Here is a 20,085-nt window from a genome sequence, read left to right as displayed (position 1 = left end):
AATGTTAGTCTAATAAGAAATAACTAACTAGTGTATAAGCTCATTTAAGTAGATATGATTCCATGTTCTTATTACATTTAAGTATTTAACTTGAGATAATAGAATATTAAACAAACTTCCTTAGTTTATTGGAATGTTTTGACCTGTAATGGTAAAATTGCTGTGCTATTTTACTTTTGTATAAGTCTCCAGTTTTTCCAGACTAAATTTTTACATCTTCCATCTTGACTGTTTTAGCAGAAAAAAAAACGTTTAGTTTGGCTAGTTTTTAAGTTGTTTCCTTAGAGTAGCTCTTCAAGAAAAAAAAACACAACATAATTATATCAGAATTTTACTACCCAAATACTAAAATAATTCTGCCAAAATATCATAACTTCGAAGTGTAAAGAGATCTGGAAGAAGAAGGTAAAGTTAGTGTTAATCTTATCTGTACCTTCTTTGGAATTCATTTTTAATGCAACATTGTGTAAGGTTATGTAGCCTATTGTATCTTAGATATTTATTGGAGAGACTTTTACTGTTTACTTACTAGCATCACTTTGAACAGAAATAACTATACTGGGAGTTATAAACATTATTTACACCATATTTTTAAGTGATTTTAATTCACCCTAAGCCAAGGAAATAAATTTTACAAATCAGAAATGTTATTTATATTGATTGTTATTTTGTATGTTAAACATAGTATCTAATCTTTCCGAAGGAAATAGTTCCAAATACAAGTGGAATTGTTGATCCTCTTCCCTTTCTTCCTTTCTTGTTTCCTGTCTGCCATTTGTTCATGTCTTGAGTTTACACTGTACAGGGAAATAACTCCTTCATGAGTCATTTTCATTTTGGAATGTGTTTTTCAGTATTCTTCAAAGTGTAGAGAAAGTAGTCTTCTATCCCTGTTCCCCTTCGGCCTGCCTTCCAGATAAGCACTTAACTAAACAGATAAGCACTTTCTTAGTGTGTGTGTGTCCTTCTAGTCTCTTTATATACAAGCAAATATAATGTATATTATCTCCCTCTTCACACAAATGATAATATACACACATCTGTACCTTTACCTTTAAGGATCTTCAAGATACATTGTTTCCATCTCAGTACACAGAAAAGCATCCTTGTGGCTTTTTTAATAAACAGCTAGTATTAAATTGAATGGATGACTATACTGTGATTTATTTAACCCCTTCCCTATTGCTAATCAAAAGCCTGCTGTTATAAAGTGTTGTAATGAGTAGTTTTGTAAATACATTATTTCCTATGTATGCAAAAATATCTATAGGATAAATTCCCACTTGTAGGATTGCTAGTTCAAAGAGTGAATGGTGTGTTGTGTGTAAAATTTATTAGATATAACCAAATTGCTCTCTATAAGGGTTATACCATTATACCACTTTGCACCAGCACTGTATGAGAAGGCCCATTTTCCCACAGCCTCAATAACTGTGTATTAAATTTTAGTATGTTTGCCAGTCTGTTTAGGAAAATAATATCACATTATAGTTTTAATCTCTATTTTTATTATGAATGAGATGTTGAGTATTTTTTCATGTCTTGTGAATGTTCGTGTGAATTCTACCCATGTTTCTATTTGGGCTTCTTGTCTTACAGATTCCTAGAAGTACTTTATATTTTAGGGAAATTATTAAAGAAGCTTTTTAAAATATATATATATTTTGAGGCATATAGTTAGAAAGCCCTCTCCTACTCCTCTCCAAAATAGTAAAGAAATTCTTCCTAAATAGGCTTTTTTAAGGTCATTAATACAGATGATATGGTTGACTCTGGACAAAGGGGGTCTGAGGTAGGAGAGGGACTTTGTATTGATGGTATACTTTTTTGTGTATACTCTCTGAATTTATTCTTTACCATGTATAGGTATATTTTTAAAAACTTTTATTTTGAGTAATTATAGATTAATAAGTTGCAAAAAAAAAAAGTGCAGGGAGGCCTCATGTACCCCTTTACCCAGTTCTCCCCCATTGATAACATCTTGCATGGCTATAGTATAATACCTGAAGCCAGGAAATTGACATTGGTATAATCCGCAGCATGTGTCCTTTTTTCCTCTTTTTTTTTTTTTTTTTTTTTGTGGTATGCGGGCCTCCCTCTGCTGCGCAGGCTCAGTGGCCATGGCTCACGGGCCTAGCCGCTCCGCGGCATGTGGGATCCTCCCGGACTGGGGCACGAACCCATGTCCCCTGCATCGGCAGGCGGACTCTCAACCACTGCGCCACCAGGGAAGCCCCTTTTCCTCTTTTTAAATATTCTTTTCTGGTCAGGATTTTGACCTGAAATTAATTAGATGAATGTGAAAATATGCTGAGGGCATTGGTGAGCAAAGTTTTTATAGATGATAAAAACAAATATCAATCTTCATATAAGTATTTAGCTCAGTTTTTAGTAGTTCCTTGGTTAAAGCTTTTTTCACAGTAAGATTTGTTACGTGAGAAAATAATAACACTTAAGTTTTGTGAGTAGCCATTTTGCCTGCTTGTTTAGCATGAATAATAGCTTTTATCATCCACAAAAATCACTTATTTTGTGTTACTGATAATGAAAATCTCCATGGGGCCTTTTTGTGCGTTTTTTAAATCATGAAATTAAACAGGTTGTTTTTACATTGGTAGAACTTATGGTTAATAATTAGAATATGTACAGTTTTGAGTTCTTAGCTTAATTTACTGTTAACTTTGTCTAATAGTTTTATTCTTAACCACAGAGGTTTGCATTTGGCCAGAGATTGTCTACATGAATTTTATCTATTTAGGCTCTTTTTTGGAAGGAGGATTGTTATTTGCTCTTAAATTGTGTTAAAGTGTAAATGTTTTTTAAATTTGTCTTATAGAAGGGTGATGGATTTTTTTTTTCTTTTTAACCTTGATAGGCTTGCTGAGCTGTAGATTCATTAGATTTATTTTTTTGCAATCAGTGACTTAACAGTTTCTTTCTAAAAAGCAAAACATACATTTCTTAGAGAAGAGGCAAAATATTGCCCAGATGAGAATTAAAGCATTTTTAGCACTAATGATGTTATAGAGCTTATTGCAGCGGGCAAGGGGGTTAAGGTTGTAGATGATTTACTGGAAACAGTACCTGATTCCTGAGGACTGGCCTCCAAGAAAGGTTGTAGCTTCAACTTGTAAGTTTAAGAAGAATTTATTACCCTGGTTTGGGTAAGGGGGCTTTAACATAAGTATCGATATATGAGATTTGCCAACTCAGATAAGTTCTCATCACAAAACATTTTATTTTGCAATTTGGGGGATTCCTGTAGTGGATTTTTAATTGTGTTGTGATTCAACAGAGAAAGTTAGGAGGGTCTTGGAGTAAAGCAAGGTAAATTTTTTTTATAATATTCTGCATATAGATCCATATAATCTTAAGATATCTTCATCTTTCTAACAAACCAAAAGAACGTTTTAGTCCTTAGCAAATAGGTGAACTATACTAGCTGTCTCAAGATCACTGAGCAAGTCCTTTTTCTAAGAAGTGACCTCCCTTGTTTTCAGAGCTGAACCTCTTCTAGGAATACGCTAGATAAGATAAATGGCATATTATGAGCATAGTTTAATCTTTGGATCCACGATTATAGTTTGACAACTAACACTTGGTGCTTGGTTAAAGCACTTTTCACAATGTACACAACGCTGGATTTCGTTTAGGTCATTATAGATAGTTGCTTTCTTCCTTTCACAATCTGACTGTTATGATAGGAAAAGCATATGTTTTGACATTAATTAGGTTAGGTTTTAATCCTCTCCCTAGGGTTGTGTCTGAATAAGTTACTTGGCTTCAGTTTCCTCAACTGTAAAGTGAGAGTGTTGCTCAGGCTTGTAGTAAGGACTCACTTAAGCAGTGTGTGCTGCCATGAAGTGGGCAGTCATTTGTGTTCTTTTTCTCTACCCTGTTGCTTTGTTGATAAGCATTTGTGGGATTTCCCTGGCGGTCCAGTGGTTAAGACTCAGCACTTCCACTGCAGGGGGGCACAGGTTGGATCCCTGGTCAGGGAACTAAGATCCCACATGCTGTGTGGTTGTGGCCAATAAATAAATAATTTTTTTAAAATAAGCAGTTGTATTCAGGAGGAAGGAGAAGAAAGACAACGTAGCCAAAATGTAGTAGAGAAGAAATTTGCACTATTTTTATCTTAAACAGTAGCCATGATGTCTCTGTCCACATTAATAAAGAAAAAAGTTGATTTCTCATAAAAAATTTTTCTTAAATGTGAGATCAAGTTAGCCTAACTGTGCCCTCACTGGTTTTAATTTTTAGAGAGGCAAGACGGGATGATTTGCAGAGTCACTGAGCTGAGAGCATGGATGAAACAGTTAGCCTATTAAGAAGGATGCACATGTAAGAAACTTGTGATGCCGGAGCAGAGGTTCCTATCTGGCCTCTTGTTTTCTCAGTGAGATTGCAAGTAATCTATTGTGATAAGAGTGAGCAGGCCTGGGAAGCAAAGCTGTGGTGGGGAGCCAGTTGGGATGAGCTAAAAGATGAACAGCATGGAAATCCAGTCTAGCTTGGTGTACCATTGACACTTTTAAGTTTTACTCTTCTTATGAATGTAAACACTAAATTCAAGCTCATTTGGTTCTTTCGGGAGCCGCAGTTCCGGTAAATGAAAATTCATTATATAAAAAGTCACTTAGTCATTCTTTTTTTCCCATAGTTCTGTATTTCTGTCCGTTCCCTCCATATCCACAGTTTTTTATTCATCTAGTAAATGCTAATCCAGTTAAAATTTTATTCTAAAAGAGATCCGTAGTAACAAAGTTTCTTTCTTTTTAAAAATTATCCCTTTTTATATAGCACTCTGTAGTTTAACAGAATAGTTACAAAGTCTTAGGAAGCCTTCCCTTAAGGAACTTAAGTTCGTAAACTGGTTAATCATCTCGTTAATAGTGTGGTGAATAGAATAAGAAAGAAAGCAAGGACTAATACTATAACATTAGGTCAGGGAAACAAATGAAAGGAAATTATTCATTCTGCTTCGGCTGATCATTCTCATTTTAAAAGAGCATAAAGCCCAAACCACTATGTTGACTTTGAACACAATGGAAAACTTGTTTCCCTCATTGAAACAATATTCTTAAACCATGTTCTGGGATCTTGAAATAGAATACACTCTTATTTGTTTATATTTAAAACTGCCATATTGGTATCTTTATTAAAAATCAGGCTATTTAAGACAGTGGTTCTCAAACTTCAGTTTCTTTCAAATCACCTGGAGGAGTTATTAAAATAGATTTCTTGGGTCCCACCTCAAAAGTATCTAATTCAATAGGTCTGAGTGGACCCGAATATTTACATTTCTAACAGGTACCCCGATGATGCTGATGGCTCCTGGTCCAGGGACCACACATGGAGAGCTACCGATTTATTCAAACTCAAAAACATGTAATGGCTTCCTAACATGAACCAGTAAACGTTTCTAATCCAATTACTATCATATTGACTCTTTCAGTATGCATTTGAGCTCCTATGTGCCAAGCACTGTTCACTTCTTCACAGAGGTGAAGAAGATAATCCACTGAGCTCCCTCAAGGAGCTCAGTCTAATAGAGTTAACAGTGGTAGTATTATTTAAACTCACTTAATCCTCACAGGAGTTTTGTGGATTGGGGTATATAATCCTTATTTTAGGTAAAAAAAAACAAAACACACAAAAAAACGAGGTCTAGAAAGGTTAAATAATTTCCTAGAATTCACAGTGAGTATATGGAGGAGCCAGAATTTCCTGGTTATGCACTATAAAAAGTTTGTGATGATTTTAGTGGGCCACAAAAGGGATGGAATATTTGGTTCTAGCTTAGGAAATCAGAAGGTGTTGCAGAAGAGGTGGCACTGAGCATCTTACGGAACAAGTTAAAGGCAGCCGGGTGACTTGGGACTGTGAGCACTTCCAGCTGAGGGAGCAGTTTCTGCAAAGCCATGGAAACCTGAGAGAACATATGTTCCACAGCCTGCAAATAGCTCTGTAAGACCGTCACACAATATGCCAGGTGGGCTGTGAGAGGAGAGGAGACCACAGAAGGCTGAGGTCAAGGTCGTAAAGGGTTTTGTATACAAGGCTAAGAAATTTTTTAAGTAGAGTTAGGTTTTTTTTATTATTACTCTTCTAATTTTCATCTCTAAGCCAGTGGTTCTCAAAGTATGATTTGTCTGGCAGCAGAATTGGCATCACCTGGAAACTTGTTAGAAATGCAAGTTCCTGGGCCCGACCCCAGACCTACTGAATCTGAAAGGTGGAGCCCAGCAATCTGTGTTCTAATAAAACATCTAGATGACTCTGATACATGCTAAAGTTTGAGAACCTCTGCAGTAGGTTGTAGGATTCTTGATAACAGCCTTCATAGTGGCCAGAGGTGACGATAGTGATAGTAGTTGTATCTGTGACTGATTTGATTCTGTTAAAGTACAGTGTTTTAACAAAATTGGAATAGTTATACCTTTTAAGGGACACATATCTTCAACATGATCCATTTATACTTTGCAAACCTGTTCCTCCTTAGCAGTAAAAGAGATCTGAGTCAGGACTAGAGGTTATTATATCAGCAAAGAATAGGATGCTAATTATTGTTCCTTAGCTGAGGGAATGGTTTGGAAACTGACAAGGCTTTTGTTTTAATTATCAAAAAGGAAGAAGAAGAAGTAAACCTTTTTTTAAGGTTTTTGAGGTTTATTTGGGTTTTTTGTTTTGTTTGCTCATTAATATGTAAAACTGGTGTTAAAGTTAGCATTTAAGATATTCTATTTAAAACTGATGTGTTAAAAAAATTGAATGTATTTAAGTCATGAAATGACTAAAACTATTTCATTTTTTCCTTGACATAGAAGTAAAAAATAAAGTATAATCTAGGATTCTCAGGCAAATTCTAATCTAAATGCCTATCACTATCTTTTTTGCCAAATTATGACCAGTGTTTGGTGAATTTATCTATAGGGTATCTGAACTGAACTTTAAAGTTTATATAGTTCTGTAGTTTATAGTTACATGAAGCCATACTTTGCTCTCTACAAGCATTTAAAGCCTAACATATATAAGTATTTATTAATGATCTGTATATCCTTTCCAGTTATTAGGTATACAGAAGCCCCTTTTCATCTTAGCAACTTCAGCAAGAAGTGAAGTAGTATGCTGTAATTAATGTGGTTAATGCTCAGATAAACAAGCTTAGTGTTTTCCACGCATTGACTCAGGATTTAAAAGTTCAAAGTCCACTGAGGCATTGACACCAGGCCCTTCATTTTACAGATGAGGAAACTGAGGTCCAGGGAGGTTAAATAGTTGATTACCGGTGGTCATATAGGTAGTGAGTAGCAGAACCAGGGTTACAACCAGATCTACTTAGATTATAATAAAAAAGGCACCACTACATCAGACAGGATATTTCTGAGGCTCAGTCTGATAGAACATTGAGGGTCCACATCATCTAAAGCAAAATAGTCTTCAGATATATTAGCACCTAAATTTAGCACTGCATACTAAATGAAGAGTATGTAGTAAAAGTTTTGTATAAAAATGGTTTAAAGACCTCTTTTTGTATTGATACAGTAGATTAACATATCCGATTTATATTTACAAGAAAATCTAATAACTATTCTTTAAAGTTTACAAAAACACCAAGAAAAGGATATAGATCCTCGCTACATACATGGGAAAATATAAACTGCCAAAGAGAATAATTATTCAGCCTCCCGTGTCATTATCACAGAAATGCTAAGGTGATATTTAAACTTGGGATGTACTTACCAGCTAGACTATTTCCAATTATTTCTAGGAAAAATTGGCCTAAACCACATACCTTAGTAGGTGGTTTTTGCCAGCTAGTAAACTACAGTCAAAGCATACAGGTCTGCCAGAATGTTGAGTTCCTTGTTAACCAACCCTGCAAGTACTGCTTGCCCAAAAGCCCTCTGAATCATTTTTACAAGCCAGTTTTTAAAATTTAAAAACCAGACGTTAAAATATAAAATCTATAGTAGAAAAATCATCATCTGAATTTAATGCAATAAGTAACCACTGGAATTTCTACATGAAAGGCAATTAGAGTATATAGTTGGTAAACGAAGAGATGTGGAGAGGGTACTGTTCATTCAAAATGTATCTTAAGTTCACTGAATTGAGAACTGAAAAGAATTGGGAGTTCCTTTTTAAAGTAGCATGTATATGTCATTGGCAAATTAGAAATATTGACGCTACAAAGATTTTTACAAGCCATCTGTTTATTGAGATCATTTTCAAAACGAGAGCTCTGAGTATGAAATTGTGAGAATAGACTACTAATCTATTTTAAATTACTGTTTTTGGTTTTAAGTGAAACACAATTGTTTTTAATTATTTTAAGAGTTGGAAGGGAGCTTACATTTTTTAGAATAATTTAATGAAATATTCTAATTTTTTCCAGTGCATCTGGGGGAGGTGGTGTAGCCATTGACAACAAAATAGAACAAGCAATGGTAAGTAAAAATTTATAGTCCTCTCATTTCAGAGATTGTTGGGTTTTATCAATTCTAAAAAACAAATACCTAATTTCTTAAAACCAAGATGACCAAAGTGTATTTTTTGATAATGAGATTTGGTTGAAAATGCTAGAATGTTGAGAATTTTTAGTCTAGAAATACCAGTGGAATAGATATTTCCCCTACTTGAACATGTTACATTTCATGCCATTTTGGGGAATATACATAATCAACATGCATTTGATCCCCTAAATATCTCAGCATCAAAAATAATTTAGAGACAAAAGACTACTAAAATGAAAACTTGAGCTGGAAGTCTTTCCCATCCTTTGGTTATTTACAGTGACTGTTTTACTCAGCTTTAATAAATAGACTTGTTTCTGTTGATTCTGATTTCTGCTATTACTATCCATTTTTTGGTTTTCTTAAAGATATTCTACTCGTATTATTTAAAATATTTTGATTCAAGTTATTAAAACCATAGATAGATTATAAATAAAGGCCATTGGTCTCACACTATTTTTTTTTAATCCTGAGGTTTTAAAGTTGGAAATTGCAGGTCACTTCATCTCTTAAAGCAGTACTATAACTAGTTTATTATCCGACAGTTTAATATCCTTTGTTCTCTGACGTCTAAATATATGATTTTAAACTTTTTTTTTAATTCTAAGCTTATATTAATTGCCAATTTAAGGAGCTGGTATTTTTTGAAATCACTCCAAACTTTGAAAATAAAATCCTGTGGGCTTGCTGCCCTAGTTGGGAACTAGATTTTTTCCACCCCATCTTCCTTAGTGTCAGTCAAGAAACAGTAGAAACATTAAAAGCAAGAGCAGGAAAACTATATAAATGTAGTTTAAATAAACTATATTTATATTTATAGTATAAATATAAACTATATAAAACTATATAAATATAAAACTGCCTAATGTTTGTAAGGCATCAGGTAGGCTAGAACCAAAAAGCAACTCCTTTCCCTTTCACTCTTTTTGACATTCCTAATTTTGTTCTTCACAGGATCTGGTGAAAAGCCATTTGATGTATGCAGTAAGAGAAGAAGTGGAAGTTCTAAAGGAACAAATAAAAGAATTAGTTGAAAGAAACTCTTTACTTGAACGAGAAAATGCACTGTTAAAATCTCTTTCAAACAATGATCAGTTATCCCAACTCCCAGCCCAACAGGCCAATGCTGGTAGCACTTCTCAACAGCAAGCAGTGATAGCACAGCCTCCGCAGCCAACGCAGCCTCCGCAGCAGCCGAATGTGTCCTCAGCATAAAGCTTTCTTGCCTCATTAAGAAAAAAACTGAAAGCAATCTATCCTTGTGTGCCACTGGTGTTCTTTCCACTTTATACGAAAGCAAGTAGCCATGCTTCAGTTGTGTGTTTGGCCTTTTCAGTATTAGACAATCATTCTTCAAGAGCTTTTCCTCTCTTTAAGATGTCAGGCAGTGCTGTTGATGTCCAGTTTATGTCATCAGTACACAAGGAGAGTAATAGATGGGGTGTATTACAGGGAGCAAGGTTAGCATTTTACCTGGTGCGCACGAGTGGGGTCTTTTAAGAGCTTTGGTGGCTCTCCCATGTTTCCTTTTATCCATGGATTTACCCTGAGCCTTCCTATCGCATTATGAATAACAGTTCATCTAAAGAGCCACTTTTTTCTTTCAATATCAGTAACATTTGCCTACATAAGTTTTCATTTATTTGTGTTTTATTTATTACAGGGCTGCTATTTTCATAATGTACATGAACAATGTCACAGAACTTTTTTAATTTTTTTGAATAATTATAAGTATCAGTAAAGGAATTGAAAGACAGGATTGCATTTAATAGATGAAACGTTTAGGCAATAATTGAACAAAAGAATCCTGGCATATTTCTAACACTAATGGCAATTTACCTTCGGTATTTATTTTCAGTAGTGAAGACCCAGCTTGAATGTAAATTTTGTATAGTGTAAGTATGAAGAACATAGTGCAACTGTACAGGTAGTCACCAGTTATTGTGATATAATAAATAATTGGGCTATTTTGATGAAGAAAACTTTGTTCATTTGTTTCTACTTTCTAATAGAGAAATTGCCACGATTCCTCTGCTTTTTGACATTTCGTATGACTTTTTTTTCGGGTGGGAATAAAAAGCTGTGAAATTGTTCAACCTACTTTGTAACCAAAGAAGCAAAGCTGTGTAATGGAGGGTTTTTTTTTTGTTGTTTTTTTGTTTTTATAATGCACATTCTTTATGTATTTTTATTTAGTGCTCTCTCGGTCACAATTTTCTTTGCTGTCTAGCATGATCTGCATGACCTATAATCTTTGAACCACTTTCGTACCTCATGTTTTTATCCAGCACTCTTATTGTAATATGTACTAGTCTGTGAACAATGTCAAATAAAAAAGAACGAACAGGTAGTATGGTGGAGCTGAGCTAGTGTACTATACACTAGTTGTAAAAAAAAAAAAAAAAAAAAAAAAATAACGAAGTGAGCCATCTTTTTGTTCATTTAAAATGGTGTTTTGAATTTCGTATGCAGAAAACGTTTTGTTACATTGCAGATTTTAATGTATTTAATAAATGCAACATGCAGATTAAGTGCAGTGTATACTGAGTATTTAAATTAAAATGTACATTTCATAAATACAGTTTCAAGAGAAAGCATCATTTTGTGTATACTAACACATTAAGTATATGTCAGAAATTGATGTATAAATATATATTTTAACACATTTTCTGAAATTAAACTGCAGTTTTGTTGAAATATTTGGCTCTATATGTGTTCAAAATTTAATTTGATTAGATTTGTATTTTCAGAGTTCCAAATATTCCTTCAATGAAAACCTATGTTATTAATGACTTAATGATGGTTCTTAAATTTTCAAAGTAAAATAATTTAAAGAATGCAAGAATGGTGAGCAATATTTGTACTCAATATTCATATTATGTCAATGACATTTAAGTAGGAAATCCTTGTCTACCAGAACTTTTACTTGAATTCAGAAAGGTGCCTGTAGAAATTAACATGCTCTGTATCCATAGCCAACTAGCTAATCAGGAGTTAATAAGAATCAATAGTTAGGCCTTTGCATTAAAAGAAGATAAATAAGTGTTCTTTATCTGTCTAAAATTAAAACTTAAATAAGTCACAAACTAAATGCATAAAATCAGAGTGTACATGGGATTTCCAATTATTTTATATTCTAGTTATGCTGCAGGATATAGTCACTAAAAACACAATTTTAATGTTAATAGAAATAACTATAAAGGAACTAAGTACTTAGGCTTGAAGAAGCAACCTAAAGATATGAAGTAAGATTTTTTAATAGAGCCGTCCCAGGTGAGCTAGAAAGTGAAACTTCCACGTTGGAATGTTAACCAAAAGTCTCACCGGGTGCACCCCTCAAGTGCGAACAGTGTGATATTTAATACAGGTGGAAAAAAACGTATTAGAAAAGGTTGGGGTTTATGTGAAAATATAAATTTTGGTGTTGGGGGTAGAAAAACATTATAAATGCTAAAGTAATAGTCACAAAGGAAATGATTAATAATGCTTTAAATGGTAATTAAAAGCAATTATTACTACTTCTACATTAAAAAAATCACGATAGAAGAGAGAACATGAATAGTTCACAGAAGAAATAAATGGCAGTTTCTAAAGGTTCACCCTCTAGTAACCTAAGAAATACAAGTTAATATTTAACAAATTATTTGTCCTTTAAATAGCAGGACCTAATGTAGAAAGGCAAACTTTCCTGTGAACTTCTAGAAAGTAAGATGGCGAAATGTATCGAGCCTTAAATAATAAACTTTTCAACTTAATGACATGAGAAGATACTCAACTACTGGTGCCATGTTCAAAAAATGCAAAACTATAGTAGTGCCTGTCCTCTGCTTTCCCAACTCCCCCCGCTTCTCTTGTATGACCCATCCCCCCTGTACAACCCCAGAAATAGCTGTGAAAGGAAACCTGTACATCCAAACCTACTCTCATGAGGCATGCCCCCAATCCAAAGTCAGGGACAAACTTAAGGGTGGGAAAGCTATGTGCTTTTCAGCATCAGATATACTGTATATTTGAAAACAACATCAAGCATTCCTCCAAATTATTAGTTTAGGATCTTAAGTAAATTTCAGTTTTTCCTCAGATATTTAGGGTCTCTAGTTAGCTGGAATATTAATTTATTGAGATGCCAATTTGGGAGCACAGTCTTGTATGAATGCCATCTGTAATTTTCTCGAAATGCTCATAGACCAAGGTGCCACATACATGTTCTGTTGGTTTACTTCAACCAACCCCAAAATCATAGGTAGAAAATGTTTCTGATATGGCAATGTCTTCAGTACAAACCTAATTTTCCCCAAAGAAAAATCATTTCAAGTAGCTACAATGTGATTTTATAGTTTGATATACACCTCCCTCCCCCCAAGAAATAGAGGGATTGTGAGATATTAAATATATGGTTACTCTAACTCATAATTTTTCGTTCAAAAATAGCTGGATATTTCCAATGTTCTGAGCTAAGCATAAATAAGTATAAAAAAAGGAATGCTTTACCATCAAGCCCTCAGCGATGGGTAATTAAAACTGCCATTATTCACAAAGAATTGTCACAGGTCAGAGATTAGGGTATTTCTCCAAATTCCAAACCATAGTCACTTCTGGACGTTTAAAAAAACGGGAAGTGGGGAGGGTGGGCGCAGTATCCTTCCGATTAGAGTAACCAAATACCTGTTCATGAGAATTCATCCTTGTAGAACCAGAAATATCACCTAATTTTCTGGAAACAAATTTTTAAGATGATCTGAAGTCACATTTTAAAGGAAGCTTTATAGCTCAGTGGCAGGCACTTGGTGACATGACTCAGTTCTCTTCAATAATTAAAAGGACAAAGCCCAGCCCTCAAGTTTCAGAGTTTAATTAAGGATATAGACAAACTAATATATGATGCACTAATAAAGACTTGTTATACACAGTCAAGGATGGCTTTGTTAGGGAAGGTTTCTTCAAGGAGGTGACACCTGAGTCTTGAAGGTCACAAAAGTAAAACAGTACTCAAAGTCTTAAAGGAGAGCATAAGCAAAGCTCCTTGAGAAGCCACAGAACTGTTCCACAGGACGCACGCAGGCAATGACTGCCTCACCTGAGTAGTTTGGCATCAATTCGGAAAACAGGAATGATTTATTGAATGATTTTAAGCAATGGGATTGTAATCAGAATTGCATTTCAGAAAAATTAATCATTCCAGTGGCACATGAGAGGTAGTTGGAGAGCTAAAACTAGAAACAATTTAGGAGAGACAATAATAATCCAGAACAGAAATGATGGATAGGCAAAATTATATAGGCAATCTTGGTTCATGAAGGAAGTTTGTCTTGAGTTCTGTACCATTTTTCTCTCCACAGTGAACATTCCATTCCCAGCATCAGGTGCCTGTTATTTCTTGCTCCAAGGAAAGATCAGAGAGCTCCAAGTCTTAGAAAGTTTAAGACTTTTCCTTCCAACAGCCATATATCTCTATGAAACGAAAGACGTTGTTTCCTGTTAAAGGAATTTCAAGAATTTAGCAAAGGGGTAGGGGGGACTAGAGAAGCCTTAGCTGTCCCTTTATGCCTCTGTGTAAATCCAGCCCTAAAGGTAAACCAAATTTAGTCCTTTTATAGTGGACTAGGATTAGAATGGCCCAGAAGCATGAATTCAAAGTCTGCCCCTCAGAGCTAGCCCTTCCTCCCGAGAAAGGATAAAAGGGGTTCTAGCCCCACTGCAGATATTGACAGCCCGTCAGAACAGGTTTTGCTAGGCTTTAACCTTTCATTCTTTGACACAATTCAGAAGGTTTCTTTCTGTCCTTTAAGCCCCCTGCGTAAGCAAAACTGGACCTTTTCTCCCACCTCCTCCTGCCTAGTAATCCATGTTTTTATTTTCTAGCAATACTAATAGTGTATTATTTAGTGATGTGTATTTGCATCCAATTTTTCCCCTTTTTGACATTCCAGTATGCACTCCTGTTTCATATATTTCTCTACCAATTCACAGAAATTTTAATGGTAAAATCTGTTCTTTAAATGCACGTATTCCTTTCGTCAGTAGAGAGATTACTGTAAAGTGTAGTTTAATGATTTCCTTAGTGGTCTACAATTAGGCTGACATGCTGTGTTCACAAATAAAAATGCTAAGTGAGGCACTATACAAAGTAAGTTAAAGGTCAGAGACATCCTTTTTTTTTAAGAGAATCATCAAAAATAAAAAGACAGTCTTTCAGGATTGGTAATGGTAAGGTAAGGAGCTGGTATTTTTGCACTGGCACGATTTACTTAGTCATAGAATTTGTTCAACATACTTGGGTGGTGAGTTATCTTTATTTTTCCTTCTCCTCACCAGGGGAACTGATAGTTTAAGTAGTTTGGGGAATTTTCCCATAGTCTGATGTCTTGTGTTGAGCTGTAAAACAGAGCAGTGAAGTTTATGGGCTAAGGCATTACCCATGAAAGCCAAAGCCACCCCTTTGAAAGAAGGAAGGAAAAGGTGTGCTAATAACTCAGATCATAAAAATAACTGAATTTTAAAATACGGCAAATGTCACACTTGTACTTTCCTATAAAAAAAGTTGAGTTTACCTTCTTTATTTCCTTCTTTTGCATGCCTGAGATATTTCTGTATAACAACTGCAATCCAAAATGTTTTCCAGATCACAGTTCTGTCATTTAACAGGCAAGCAACATATCTATACATAGATTATACCTAAGGAAGTCCACGAACATCAAGGGAACATTTTTCTCACACTTGGGCATGAATTATCAGGTCAGTGTCTAAATCTAGCGTTCCTACTTTTAAAAAAGAAATATATATATATATATAATTTAATCAGATGGCAGATGGACAGAAAAAAATAAATATGTATAATTTTGTGATGCCCCTAAAGTAAAGGTTTTGTTTTTGAGAAGCTTGAGTTTTATTTTTTATTTTATAGAAACATTGTTGAAATGCAATTCAATTCTATTTCAGTTCAGGTGCTGCACCCAGTACTGGATGTTTGGGGATAGAAAGATGAAAGAGACATGATTTGTGCACTCCAGGAGCTCATGGTCCAATGTAAAAGTAAAAGCTAGAGTGTCACATTGTTTTTTTCAAAATATATGTCACAGTTTGTGGACCTCAGATCATTTGTTGAATGAAAGGTTCTTATAAATGAACAGTAATATTGCCATGCCACGTGATACCATTTGACATTGCCAGGAAAAAACTTTAAATCACCGAAAATCTTTAACATCAAATACTTCTAGAAAGAGGGGAGCTAGTAAAAAGGATTCCGTCTCTATATTTAGCCTGTGAGGTGTTCCCTAAAAAAAAAAGAAGTAATCTGAAAGAGAAGTTTACACATTTCTTAATACTCTGTTTGTAGATAACAACTGATTTAATTGAATAGAATTTGTGTGTTATGAATTACATCATCGACTGTCTCATAAAGAATACATTCATTATCTTGGCTGATAAAATCAGCTACCGTTCAATGAACCAAGTTAAGAATAACGCAGGTACCTGATGCCAAAATTAAATCTGATAAAGCTGAGAATCCAGAAACAAACACAAATATATATTGAGTAAATGATGAAAGTGACATTTCAAATCAATAAGGGAAGAATGGATTATTCAACAAATAGTATTGAGACCACATAACCATTTGGGAAAAACAAGTTTAGATCTCTAACAAAAATTAAATTCCAGCCAGACTAGCAGTGAGCCTTATGCTTTTTGGTCACATACTCCTTTTAGAAATATCCTTGTGAAAACGCACTTGAGCAAAAAGTTTTACAAATAGGTTATGAAGAGATGCCCAACTTTAGCAAAATAAGGGAAATGCACATTAAAACACGAGACTATCTCAGATCCAATTGGCGAGTATTTAAAATGAATCAAGAGTGTGGGGAAACAAGAATCCTACATTGCTGGTGAGCATATAAATTAGCATGGCCACTTCTAAAGGCAGCTGAGTGGTATCCATTCCAATTTTAAATTCACATGCCCTGTGACCCAATAATTCCAATTTTTAATGAAACACACTTTACACATTTTTGTTCACAAGGTGGCTTGTATAATGATGGCTGTTGTACCTTCGGTTGTAATAATATAAAATTGGAAAAACCAAAATATGCATCAAGGGGACGGAGCATGGTACATGTTATAAAACACTAGGCATCAATGAAAAAGGAGAGTCCTACATGCACTGACATGAGATGATCTCTAAGATCCAATGTTAAATTTTTTTAAAGTTTAGGGGAAAATGGAAGGACAATACATGAAACCCACAAGATACCATTGATGTTAAAAAACATACCACATCCATTCACATACACAAATACTGTATAGTGTACATCTTAAGTACCTAATTGTGTATTATAAAAATGTACAGAGAAGCTCTGGAAGGGTACTAACCAAACTGTTCACAGTAGTTTGGTGGAGTGCATTAGCTTTACCTGTAATGTCTGATGTTTTTGAGTATGCATTCATGTATTGTTTGTGTAATGACAAATTAATAAATTAGAAATAAAATCAAATAGAAGGTGTTTTCTTCTTGTCGCTGCTAAAGTCTCCCGTGGTACTCTGGATTTTATCATCTTCAGCCTTCTCTCCTCCCCACGATTGCTTTTCCCCCTCTCTCCCATTCCTTCTACTTGGCTCTCTCTTCTGGCTTCATCACGTCAGTTGCTCACCACATGTCACATGCAGTCTGGTTGGGGTCCCCACTGTGACCCCAACCGTTCTTGTCATGGTCACCAATGGTCACTTTTCTACTACAGTCATTCCATTCAATACGTTTCATTCTTATCTTATTGAACTGTTTGACCTAATTTCAGTGTCTTATCACTTGTTTAGTCTAGTAGATAGTTTTCTACCTCTTCGTTTTTTTGTTTTTTTTTTTTTTTGGGTATGCGGGCCTCCCTCTGCCGTGGCCTCTCCCGTTGCGGAGCACAGGCTCCGGACGCGCAGGCCCAGCGGCCATGGCTCACGGGCCCAGCCGCTCCGCGGCACGCGGGATCCTCCCAGACCGGGGCGCGAACCCGGTTCTCCTGCACCGGCAGGCGGACGCGCAACCACTGCGCCACCAGGGAAGCCCTACCTCTTCGTTTTCCTCCTTTGTATTTTTTTAGGGGTTTCTCTTGTATATATATATATATATATATATATATATATATATGGCTGAATTTTTTTTAACCCAATCTATCTTTGTTTTGTTTTGTTTTGTTTTGGCTGGGGAGGCGGGGCCCGCTCTGCACAGCTTGCAGGATCTTAGTTCCCAGACCAGGGATCAAACTGGGGTCCCCTGCAGTGGAAACCTGGACTCCTAACCACTGGACCACCAGGGAAGTCCCCAATCCATATTTTTTTTTTTTTTTTTTTTTTTGCGGTACACGGGCCTCTCACTGTTGTGGCCTCTCCCGTTGCGGAGCACAGGCCCCGGACGCGCAGGCTCAGCGGCCATGGCTCACGGGCCCAGCCGCTCCGCGGCATGTGGGATCTTCCCGGACCGGTACACGAACCCGTGTCCCCTGCATCGGCAGGCGGACTCTCAACCACTGCGCCACCAGGGAAGCCCCCCCAAACCATCTTTTAATAGATTAATTATCTGATCTCATCTATTATCATTACTGGCACATTTGGATATATTTCTGCCATCTTGTTTCGTGTTTTCTCCTTGAAATGCTTTTTAGATTCCCCCCCTCCTTTTTTCCCTTTTCCTGTCTTTTAATTGATTGTTTTCTTATTCATTTTTTATCTCCTCTAATGGTTGGGAGTTATACATTCTATGCCCATTCTTCCAGTGGTTTATCTTACATTTTTTTATCATTTTGTTGTGGAAATTTTCAATTATGTACAAAAGTAAAGAGTATAATGAATTCCTACATACCTATCACCCAGCTTAAACAGTTATCTAATCTTGTATTATTTACACTTGCACCCATTTCCCCCATGATCCTCTGGATTATCCTGAAAGAAATTCAAGATATCATAACACCTAACATATTTCTAAAATATAACATTTCTAAAATATAAGGTTTATTTTTAAAAATAAATAACCATAATACTATTATCCCACTACAAAATTAACAATAATTCATTAATATCATTAAAAATAGAGTTAATGTCTATGTTTTCCCCACTTGTCTTAAATTTTTTAATAGTGCATTTGTTTGAACTCTAATCAAAATAATGTCCATACATTGCAATTGGTTGGCATGCCTTTTAAGTCTCTTTTAACCTACAGACTCCTCACTCCCCTCTTTTTCTCTTGAAATTCTTTAAAAATCAGAGATTTTGTCCAGTAGCTTTCCCCAAGTCCGAGTTTTCCTGATTGCATTCTTGTAGAGACATCTACCCCCGTATTTCCGGTAAATTAGTAAGATCTAGGAGCTTAATCAGATTTGGGTTCATATTTTGTCAAGATTAATTCATCAGCGGTGGTGTATACTTCCATCACATAACGTCTGGCTGTCTCTATTTTGTGATTTTGGCGGCCTTGATAAACATTACCTAGACCCATTAGCCTATTAATTCTCTCATTCCTTCTCACTCATTAGCAAAACACTTATCTAAAGAGAAAATTGCCCTTTTCAGTTACTCAGTGACCCTGAGGTACAGTTCATATAAGGAATGCAGGGACTTAATTCTTTCCTTTTTTTTTTTTTTTTTTTTTTTTTTTCCGTACACGGGCCTCTCACTGCTGTGGCCTCTCCCGTTGCGGAGCACAGGCTCCGGACGCGCAGGCGCAGCGGCCACGGCTCACGGGCCCAGCCGCTCCGCGGCACGTGGGATCCTCCCGGACCGGGGCACGAACCCGCGTCCCCTGCATCGGTAGGCGGGCTCTCAACCACTGCGCCACCAGGGAAGCCCAATTCGTTCCTTTTATTTCTCAGTTTTCAAAATAATAAGCTGAGTGTCTAGAAAGGAATAAAAATAAATGAGTGATTGAGGAAGACTTCCTCAGATATTTTATTCTGAGAAGAAGGAAGAGAAAATAAAGTGAGTTGATTTGGGATGGTATATTTCAGGTGTTGGTAGGGAGAAAACCAGGAAATAATAACCCCAAAAAGCTGAGGATGGGAAATGGCAACCTGAAGACTTGTCTGTTTACAGCTGAGTCTGGAAGTAACTTCTGAGTCAAGAGTACCTTGAGGGAATGCGGGAAGGAAGCCCATATCTGGGCAGAGTCGGGGCTGGTTCAGAAGCAGCAACAGAGGCCAGCAAAAACAGGTCAGGGTGCCCTGAGGATCCAGGGAGTAAAGAGTTACACAAACGAGCAGTGGATTATTGTGTGCTTAGTCTCTGCCAAATGGAGACTGGAGATACTCCTCTTACAAGCCGACAACAAGCCAGGAAGTTTCCTAAGAAACACAGCATGGGATGGGTAACACTTAGCTTATGCAGCACTACTTCTAAGCAAGGCAATAAAGATCAGCAACACTGGTACCCAAGGGTTCTATTTATCGCCTTTGTTAACCGTGTCTTGACTCTTCTCGAAGATCAGCTTCTTCATCGACTGTCCTTGGTAAACCCTCATTGGGAAAGATTGAGAAGGAACCTCTTCCCAGGAATATCAGCCTTTTTTAAAATTGGACTGTTGAAGTCTACCCTG

The 20,085-nt window shown here is 36.0% G+C and overlaps 1 protein-coding gene across 11 annotated transcripts in view; it reads left to right on the top strand.

The window, feature by feature from the left end:
- The window catches only part of TSC22D2 (TSC22 domain family member 2), a 54,548-nt gene extending 37,575 nt beyond the window's left edge, over positions 1 to 16,973 (top strand). For 4 of the 11 annotated variants that reach the window (XR_008616930.1, XR_008616800.1, XR_008616727.1 and 1 more), the window contains 2 exons: positions 8,402 to 8,453; positions 9,474 to 9,554. Coding sequence is in view for 6 of the 11 variants with exons in the window: in XM_007100393.4 (XP_007100455.2) it covers positions 8,402 to 8,453; positions 9,474 to 9,734 (313 nt within the window). In the remaining 5 variants the exon portion in view is untranslated. Of the gene's footprint in view, positions 1 to 4,263; positions 4,345 to 8,401; positions 8,454 to 9,473 lie in introns of those variants that run through there. The other 7 variants (XR_008616705.1, XM_055083766.1, XM_055083447.1 and 4 more) reach the window with 3 other exon arrangements.
- Positions 16,974 to 20,085: the final 3,112 nt, after the last annotated feature.

This window comes from Physeter macrocephalus, chromosome 1, assembly GCF_002837175.3.
Source record: "Physeter macrocephalus isolate SW-GA chromosome 1, ASM283717v5, whole genome shotgun sequence".
Taxonomy (NCBI): Eukaryota; Metazoa; Chordata; class Mammalia; order Artiodactyla; family Physeteridae; genus Physeter; species Physeter macrocephalus.
The sequence above is the reverse complement of the archived record's forward strand: the minus strand, read 5'-3'. Positions and strand labels throughout refer to the sequence as shown.